General features: G+C 45.0%; 1 protein-coding gene across 3 annotated transcripts in view; it reads right to left on the reverse strand.

Moving 5' to 3' along the window:
• Positions 1–10,000, reverse strand: part of grik5 (glutamate receptor, ionotropic, kainate 5) — a 53,797-nt gene that overhangs the window by 17,557 nt on the left and 26,240 nt on the right. For all 3 annotated transcript variants that reach the window (XM_027019461.2, XM_035531015.1, XM_035531017.1), the window contains exons 4-7: positions 4,701–4,865; positions 3,348–3,512; positions 3,104–3,201; positions 2,554–2,719 (exon numbers count right to left, since the gene is read on the reverse strand). In XM_027019461.2, coding sequence (XP_026875262.2) covers positions 2,554–2,719; positions 3,104–3,201; positions 3,348–3,512; positions 4,701–4,818 — 547 coding nt within the window. In that variant the 5' untranslated portion in view covers positions 4,819–4,865. The remainder of the gene's footprint in view (positions 1–2,553; positions 2,720–3,103; positions 3,202–3,347; positions 3,513–4,700; positions 4,866–10,000) is intronic.

Consider the following 10,000-nt stretch of genomic DNA (forward strand, 5'->3'; position numbering starts at 1 on the left):
TTGTGTAATGCTATTTTTAGACAGAATGTGTCCTCTATCAAGACTGTAATTGTTTTGAAACAGGCCAGCTATCTGACCAATTTCAGCCTTCCTTTAAAAAATATTCCAACACATTTTATTCATGTTTCTCATCACCGGGGGCATTCAGTAATAAGTATTATAACACTTGCTTACTGATCCTCCTACAGTTTATTACTGTAGTATATGCTAGCTACTTTGCTACTTCACAAAGGGCCCTAAGTGCAAACAAAAATTACATTGCTAACCACACAAAAATTAAGCATGTCTATAAGATCATGGGGCTAGTTGTATTAATGTGGAACAGAATGAACAGACATGTTTTCATATGAGATTACTGCTTAAGATGGCAGACTTCTATGACAAGCAAACACTGCATATGTAGACTTTGTAGGCAGAGAACAGTCACGGATTGCTGATATACAGTGTAGTTCGCTGTTAGTTGCTTTACTGTTTTTGCTTTTTTAAAATATGTTTTAATCCCGTCTTTAATGTTTAATCAACATTGAATTTTGCAACTCACGCGGAGCATCTGTTTTAGCTTACAAAGGCAACATGGTTTTATTGGCTTATGAAAAGTTGTTGTCAAAAATGCCAAAAACACTACTATACTAATTTTGTGTGGTTTTTATTTTGAAAGCCATCGCTTGGCTACCATGGCAACCCATAGGTTAAAGGAGCAATTATTTTATCCAATGACTCTTCTTCACATTATGAAACAGCCATTATACTGACACCTAGTGGCCTGGATGTTTCAGTGGCCTGGATGTTTAAAACTAAGTCAGTTTTAAAGATGGACACCTCGTGTGGTGGAACTGCTTTACATAAATTGTTTCATTTGAGGACTACAAAGAAATGTGATTCATCATCTCATGTGAAATGCACTTTATAGAAAAATGTAAAAAATAATAATAATAATAAAAATTTCATCACTTTCATAAATATTTTTGCCACTTTTTGCTCCTTTAAGCACCATTGCACTGAGCTATTGTTAGTGCTTTAAATGTTCTCAGTTTCCACTGAGTATCCTATGTTTGTCCCTCTCTGCTGCAGTAACTGCCTCTATTCTTCTGGGAAGACTTTAATTGTTGGAACTTTGCTGTGAGGACTGTTGCATTCAACCTCAACCTTTCAGCAAGGGCAGGCACTGATGATGGATGATTTGTTCATGAGCAGCACTCCTACACTGCTTAGGTAATGTATATGCAATGTTAGGACACAGGGTGAGTAACATCAGCATGGTGTGTAAGGAAATACATATTTGCACATCATTGTCATGGTAAGACTACTAACTGATTTCATTATTTGTTCATGCAGTTTTACATTTAAGTTGTATAGTGCCTGTAACATCCAAATTTGCTCTCCAACCCCTCTGATTTTTTTAGTATTAGACCAGTATTGTGGCCACCTTCCACTGAAGTGAATCAGATGTATGAAGGCTGTGATCTGGTGGGTTGATTTGGACTAGCAGAGACGGGCACAGCACCAGAGGTGATCGCAAGTGTGTCCAATCAGAGGGCGAATTAATGATGAGCCCTTAATGAGAAAATATATGAACATATTCTCATTAATTACCAACAGTGACTCCAGCAAATACACACACATGCATACACACACAGACACTGATCAGAATACTCAGAACAAAGAGAGAGTGTTAAGCAGGGTGCACCGGCCTCTCTCTCTCTCTCTCTCTCTCTCTCTCTCTCTCTCTCTCTCTCTCTCTCTCTCTCTCTCTCGCTCTCTCTCTCTCTCTCTCTCTCTCTCTCTCTCTCTCTCTCTCTCGCTCTCTCTCTTTCTCTCTCTCTCTCTCTCTCTCTCTCTCTCTCTCTCTCTCTGTCTACTACCGCCATTTTAAATGAGCATGATGAACAGCAAGTTGCACATACTCGGCTGCCATGGCAACCACAGCACAGCCAACTAGGTCAGTGCAGAGCCATGAAACAACGCCCCAAACCTCAGCACATACATGAGGCACTGACACACCTGTGTGCCCTTCACCATGTCTGACTCACAGACACTGACACACCTGTGTGCCCTTCACTACGTCTGACTCAGATACTGACACCCCTGTGTGCCCTTCACCACGTCTGACTCACAGACACTGACACACCTGTGTGCCCTTTACCACGTCTGGCTCACAGACACTGACACCCCTGTGTGCCCTTCACCACGTCTGACTCACAGACACTGACACCCCTGTGTGCCCTTCACCACGTCTGACTCACAGACACTGACACTCCTGTGTGCCCTTCACCGCATGTCTGACTCACAGACACTGACACACCTGTGTACACACAGTCCAAACTGAAGAGGACTGACTCTGATCGACTCCGAAGTGTTATGGACGAGGAGCTGGTGTACAAATATCCTCCACTACTGTGGCCTTTGTGATTTGAGTGTTGGGGAGTGTATTCGTGCTTCCCAGCTGCATAACAAAAGAACTGCAGTTATCCAGCTGGAGAGACACTTTGACTTGTGTGTTGCTTCTGGGCAGACCAGACCAGCTGATGGAGACAGGAAAGATCACACACTCACACTCGGCTTTGGCGCAGACCAGACTAGCTGATGGGTAGCCGAAGGAGCGTAGGATGGCTCCCACGGCGAGGCTCAGATCCTCGTTGCTAGGATACAGGGTGATGGACGCAAAGCGCAGGTAAGGTAGCCGTGGAGTCTCCTCTGGTCCAATCTTCACATGTGGGATCTGAGAGTGAGCAAGAAAGAGAGAGCAAGACCCAGAGAGAGAGACAGACAGACAGAAAGACAGAGAGATACCCAGAGAGAGAGAGATAGAGAGAGAGACCCAGAGAGAGAGAGACCCAGACAGAGAGAGATAGAGAGAGAGACCCAGAGAGAGAGAGAAAGAGTGAGCAAGTGAGAGAGAGAGTGAGGGATCCAGAAAAAGAGTGAGCAAGGAGAGTGAGCAAGAGATAGAGCATGAAAGTTGGAGGTGGACAGATAAAAAAAGAGAAAGAAAAAGGGAGAGACAGAGAGAAAAATTTAGAGAGGGAATGTGGGAGAGTGTTCAGAAACCCGAAACACTGTAGATCAGGAAAAATAACAATCACTAAATGATACACCAGCTCACCTCTTTCTCTCCACAGATGTGGCTGACAGTAGAGCCTGAGGCGGGACTAGAGGCGGGGCCAATCACAGAGACCACACCCTTTGGCAGAATCTGGCACACTAACAGAAAGTAGGACCCAAATGACTCTTGATCAGTTCCTTTTTTCTTTTTCTTTTTTTTACAATCACGTTTTACTAAGCCACCTGATCTGTTCTCTTCGGGACCGTGTGTGTCTGTGTGTGTTCTGAGCGTGTGTGCGACTCACTGGTGTCCGTGGTCTCATACTGGGAATCTTTCTGCAGCTCGAAGACGTCTACTTCCACTCGTGTGCGAGCAGGTCCCTCCATCACGCTGTTGATGTTCTCACGCGCCAGTGCTAAAGCTAAGCGCTCTCCACGCCCGCAAGCGGAATGGTCATCCAGGATCGCCGCTGGCGGGAGAGGGAGAACGCATGAGATGGGGGAGAAGACCCAGTGTGGCTCGGGTCACGTGCTCCCATGCTTAATGCTCTGATGGTGGTAGGAAGACCCGAGCCAAGACCAAAGGCTCAGGATGAAACTGGCAGGCCAAGGCAATGCTGGATCCGTAAGTCCTGGCCCACGGTTCAGTCTGACCTCTGCCTTCACATCAAAGTAGTACTTCCAGCTCGTGCTGCATTAGACAGAACCGTCATTCACGCAGAATTCCTTCCTTTCCTCACCTCTCTGCTGTCTCCCTATCTTACCTCAGAGCATACAGGCTTATTTCCAGCGTCCCGGAACGCTCGCCTCCCGCGAGTCACGTGGTTCGGCCCGCCACGTGCAGTGGGAGGACTGTCTTGTTTGTAACCACACCTGCACCTCGTTCGTTTTTATGTTTATAAACCCGTGTCCAAGTGTGCAGGGTGTTGGTTATTGCCGGCATAATGTCTAGATGTAACGCGTTTCGGTTAGATGTATTCTTGCGTATCGTGTTTGTTTAGCGTTAACTGTTTCATGTTTCTTGTTTGTGATAAGTGTGAGTGCCTTTATGTCTTTAAATGTTAATAAATGTTCGTCCCCGTTGGAGGAGTCTGTGCGCCCTGCCTCGCGCCCTGCGGCACTCGGGCCACCGCACGTTACATCCAAAGGTCAAGAGGTTCTCTACCAGGATCTTTAGGTCCATGAGAACCTAATTAGCATGCTATCAGTTTGCCTGTGGAGGTTATGTAAATATATGCAGGTCTTTGCAGTTTATGTTATACTGTTTCGGTTTGTCAGTAATAAAAGATCATACTTCTGTTATAGCCTACAGTGCAAATGCAAAACTAAACAAAACAAAAACAACCCTATTGTTCCTAAAATAATAATGTACTAACACGACAAATGCTATGGAATCCCACAAAAGCTGAAATAACATCAAAGATTAATTTGTTTATTTATTTATAGCTAATTCTGCTTGATATTTATGTTCCCATCTTTAATTATGAATATACAACATAATATTTATGGAGGGCACTATAGAGGGAGAGTCTTATTCCAACATGGTTACATTAAATCATAAACTACTGATGAGGGTCTAAAGAATATAATCTGTAATCTCATGGAATCCTCTTACTGGTTTAGACAAAGATGATTTCTGTGATTTTTGTGTGACTCACCCATCCGCACAGAGGACAGGATAGGGGCCTGGCTTAGAGAAGACGGCGGCATGGTAACCACAGTAAATAGCAGGAAGCGGAAGTGAATCGACAGCAGCAGCGCAGGCAGTTCCGGCATCTTCTACTGCTCCTCATGGAGACGCCGTCTGCTGCCTATAGCACCCCCTGTAGGACAAGTTTTGACATTACAAGCTGAACCTTGCCAACACTTGTACGGTTTCTCACACAGACACTGCTGTAGCACGGACCACTATTCATATACATTTAGGTCAAGATCAAAACGACAGCCCCATTCACACATCTGGCCAAAAGCACAAATTTCAATTTTGACATTTGAAGTGGTGAATCCGAAAATGGAGCGAAACATTTTCCCCCCATCCATCCACATGACTAAGCTTCAGAGCACGACGAGGGTGCGGGACCTGAAGCGCGTCTCCGTAGCCTTGCCCCCCAGTGGCCGACGTGGTTGTTTGAGTGGTTGCTGCTGTCTAAGATGTCTTTCCTTGTCTCTTCCTGGTTTTATAAGAAGACATGACAGGATGACACCCTGTTCTCATCCCTGGACTGCCGGGTGACTGCCAGCATTGTGACATGGCAACCTGAACCATAAAACCACCGTTCCATATCCTGTCTGCTCGAATGCGCATCGCAGGTGGACACAGGTGTCTGCTAGCGTCTGTCAACACGCTGGTACGTAAATTGCAGCAGGAACGTTAACGAGTACACTATCCTAAGGACGGCTAAGAGGCTCCTGCTTTTTCTTCTCCGTTGAGGAGTCCCATCGCTAACTGAAAAGCGCGCGCAGTGTCTGAGCAGGTGCGCCAATTAGCACACGTTTAGTTGTTCGCATGGACTGGGGGACTGGTCTGCCTGCACATCAAAATAATGGCAGCGCTGTGAACAATGGAGAGAATTAGACAATTAGCATCCTGGGAGCACAAAATAAGAAGAGACACAAAAAAGAACGTCATCCATCCAGCACAAAGCACAGCCACACATCACAGCGATACTAACGACCGGTACGGAAAACAAAACATTACGCTTTATTAGCAGGGCTAATGCCCTAAAGGAATTCCCATCCATTTTACAGCCTTCGATATCTTTAGGCCATAAACATGGGGTCAGGTTGAGGAGCGTGTTTTATTTTCGGAACAACTTTATGAACGGCTGAACTTGTCCCACACAGTGTAGGTAGTGAAAGAGCTACGTGGTTATGCATCATGTTTGTGGGTGTTGGAACAGTTCATGGCACACTGTCTCTTTTGCAAGCCTAGAAGGTCCTTATGAGGGTAGCGTGTGTCGAGTATTAGACTGCCAGCAAGTTAGAGGTCACTCTATCGTGACCTTTGAGCCCAAATAGCAGCACAGGGGAATTGTGCAGACCCAAAAACACATCTGATACCTCATATACATACATGCAGGCATGAGCACACATGCACACACATGCACAAACCGACTTATGAACTATGACTTTCAGAGATCAGCAAAGATCGTGATAAAAACTGTCCCATATTTCTACTATGGCAGCTACGCCTGAATCTGGTTTTAATGGGTAAATGTGTGTAGTGTAGTAGTTGTAGTGTGGAGCTCTGTTAAGCAGCGCTGCTCTTAACAATTCACGCTTAAGAGCAGCTATACCTCTCTCCTTTTGCTTTCACCATTTTTATTTTGTGTGTGTGTGTGTGTGTGTGTGTGTGTGTGTGTGTGTGTACGCACGTGTGTGTGTGGGGGGGGAGAGGAACAGAAGGAGAGAATGTTAAAGAGGTGGAGAGAGAGAGGTGGAGAGAGAGAGAGGTGGAGAGAGGGAGAGAGAGAGAGAGAGGTGGAGAGAGAGAGAGAGGTGGAGAGAGAGAGGTGGAGGTTGGGGTGGGGGGGGTAGAGAGAGCATTTGCAGCACACTTGGCAGTCTATAGAGCTGTTTTATGAGTGCAAGAAAACCGGAAAATCAGCCATCGTAATTATCAAGCGAGAAAGAGAGAGACTCAGACAAAGGAAGGAGTAGATTGCTGGCAATTCATTTGTTTCTTCATCTTTGTAAGTAAGAAGTGAATCTGACAGTTACAATAATAGCAACATGAATCACTCTCCATAATTGATTTGGATTGTGGAACATAAATGTTGAATTTAAGTCTTATATAAAAGATACTCCACTCTGCCCTACTGTAGTGCGCCATGTTGGGAGGCTTACGCACATTACTGTTACGCGAGGCTCTTTGGAGAGCAAGAGAAACAAAAAGAAGGCAGGGTTTGGTTTTTTTTGCCTAAAGCCCATCCGGAATGATTCCAGAGAAAACAAAGTCATCCATGCTATGACCCTTTCAGCTTTCCGTAGGCAGACGCTGCAGGAGCTCAGTAAAAACTTCAAAAGCCCGTTCCCGTCAAAGAAAGTCTGGAGTCAGCAGCCAAAAACACACATATATAGTCTCGAGCATATAACACACACACACACACACACACACATACACACACACACACACACACACACACACACACACACACACTCATGCTGAGCCTCCTCTCAGTATGCCATCCAGTCAGAAGTGCTGCAGTTCAAACAGTCTTTGTGTCTCTCCGCTCCATTTCTCATCTCCATCGGTTCTCTCACTCGTCCTTCATCCCTCTCTGACGGCTCTCTCCTTCTACCTCTGACTCTTCTTCCCTGCCGCGATTCTACCTCGCCCCTCCCCCTTTACCCTCCCTGTCGCCGACCCATCCGTAGCTCTCTCTTGGGTTTCACGGGTGTCCTCATCCTTACCTCTTGTACCTCGACTCTTTTCATCTTAACGTGCTACTGTTGCCAGCTCCATTCACAGTTCTTCCTCTGCTGGGTTCTCCTGGAACACAGCGGCTCTGTCGCTAGCCGACACCGTCTCTTCTCTAAGTGCATGTTTTACCAGGCCTTGTCTGTTCTGACAGCAAGGACCTTGGCCACTGACACTATTGACGTAGAGCCCAACACCTGCGGGCATCCATTTCAGCCTTGGGGGTTTTGACAGCGAGGCCCTCCCGTGCTCCTGGATGGACTGGGATGAACCAGAACATCTCATCCATCTTTCTATCTCACACACACTCACGCACAGGTACAGTCAAATGGAGCTTGCGTATTCAAATTCTGGCACACAAACAGGACTCCACGGTCTTCAGTCAGCGGATCCTTACCCCGACGCCACCTCACTGACCTCTCTGCTGAGTCGGCCGAGCGCGTGACCACTCCATCACCGCTCTTGAGCGATACGTTACTGCAAACGACACACGGCGCGAACTTTATTAATATAATTTAGCTCTGATTCAGTTAGCTGCAAGCTGCCATAATATCTAAGCATAAAGTCTCTTGGCGCTTGGGCTCTCATTGATGTCAGCAGCGATGACTTCGCATTACTCACAGGTGAGTAGCCTGTGCTATAAAAAAAAAAAATGCAAATATCTGGAGCATGAAGGGGCTTGTTTTCAATGACTGGGTCACTGGGCAGGTCTTAACATGTCACTGTGTTCCACACTGACACAGTGGTGGGAACAGACAAAAGGTCAGGGAGGTGACCAATGAGGCAGACGCGTGCATACATGGTCCACGTTTGACGCACGCTCATGTGAGACGCCGCGTCCGTGTGATACGCAGTGTTCTGGCAGTTTCTGGAGTTCTGCTGCGCCATGCCCTGAGTTCAAGAGGATCTGGATTCCAGTGAGGTCTCGATGGACGTGCGAAAGAGGAGCGACCACACGAGACTGAAAGTGATCCGACAGCAAAAAGCTACCGCACATGACCTGACACCAAAAGGTTCCAGCAATTCAAAGGGGATATATTAACCTTTGCATAAAATTTACATTTCAATCTACAATAGAACAGACGTGAAATCTATTTTAAATATGTTCAGACTTGTTGAGTCAGTGATTTACAGTTCCATTAATTCTTTCTGCCCTTCACCCATGATGCGAGCTTCTTGCAAGCACACACACCCACACACACATTTGATAGTTCATACATTAAATGAGTCAGATGACAGTTACTCCTTCATGCCCTGCCTTTGCTGCTGTGATACAGTGGGAGGAGTAGCAGCGATGAGAGATGGAGGGTGGGGAGAAAGAGGAATGATGGGCGCTGGTGATGATGGTCCGTCTCTAAGTGAGCGTCTCCTGTCTCCTCTCCTTAAGTGTGCTTTTGTTCAGACTCTGTCTTTTTTTCGTTTATTCACGCTCTCTCCCACATGTACCTTTTACTCAGTATTAACTCATAAAGGACCTGCAAATACACTCATTTATCTCTTCCAGATAATGGAAGGAAGATTTTCTGGCTCGTGTGCATTTATAACTATAATGGAATAGATGGTTGTATTTGTACATGGAGGATATCAACATGCGTGAAGGGTGTGAGGTGTGAATACACTTCTCATATGACCTAAATTCCCAATAGTGGTCTAAAGATCTTCAGCGTTTTAAAGAGTCATTCATAAGTTAAATATTTCTGTGGTTACGGACTTTCCGTAGCCTAGTAACACAAAGTAAAATAAAATAAGTAATCTTGCATATCACAATGTCCCACTATGTTTTGCATAATAAATAAATTAGTTGTAAAACACGCACACACAAAAAGAAATTTAATTACTATAGTTTGGCTTTTGGTAGTTCTAAAAATATTGTCTTCGAACCTGATACTGACATAATGTACAGGTGAAGGACACCGAGTGATATAAAGAAAAAAAAATCCATCAATATATAGCCGTCATATATACTTAAACACACACACAAAATTAACAAATGAATGAATATCAGTTTTGTTTTTATAATGTATTTATAAACACATTAAAGTATATGCTCCAACCTATGATTGTTCGAGTTCAGTGGGGCTGTTTTAACGGGACCACAGTGCTTTTAACAAATAAGCTGCTGAATCAAACATTTGATTTATAGACACGGACAGTTTGAAGTAATCAGTTTGGCAAATTGATTTCTATTCCCACCGCAGCTGAGAATTTGCGACTTCTTTGCAAATTTCAATAATGGATTAATGAAAAGGAATTTGTGGAGTTTTGGATGTCACACTCATTTTACAAATATGAATGAATAAGTACATAGATGAACATTTACCTGATGCTTTTATCCAAAGCAACTTACAATTATGACTGAGTACAACTTTAGCAATTGAGAGTTAAGGCTCTTGCTCAAGGGCCCAACAGTGGCAAGTTGGCGGTGGCAGGGCTTGAACCAGCAATCACCCCACTACAAGTACCTTAACCACTGAGCTACCACCGCCGCCGGTGGTACAAAAGCCGCTTCCTCACTGGATATTCCTTGAATGGCGTGAG

The sequence above is a fragment of the Electrophorus electricus genome, chromosome 10 (assembly GCF_013358815.1).
Source record: "Electrophorus electricus isolate fEleEle1 chromosome 10, fEleEle1.pri, whole genome shotgun sequence".
Taxonomy (NCBI): domain Eukaryota; kingdom Metazoa; phylum Chordata; class Actinopteri; order Gymnotiformes; family Gymnotidae; genus Electrophorus; species Electrophorus electricus.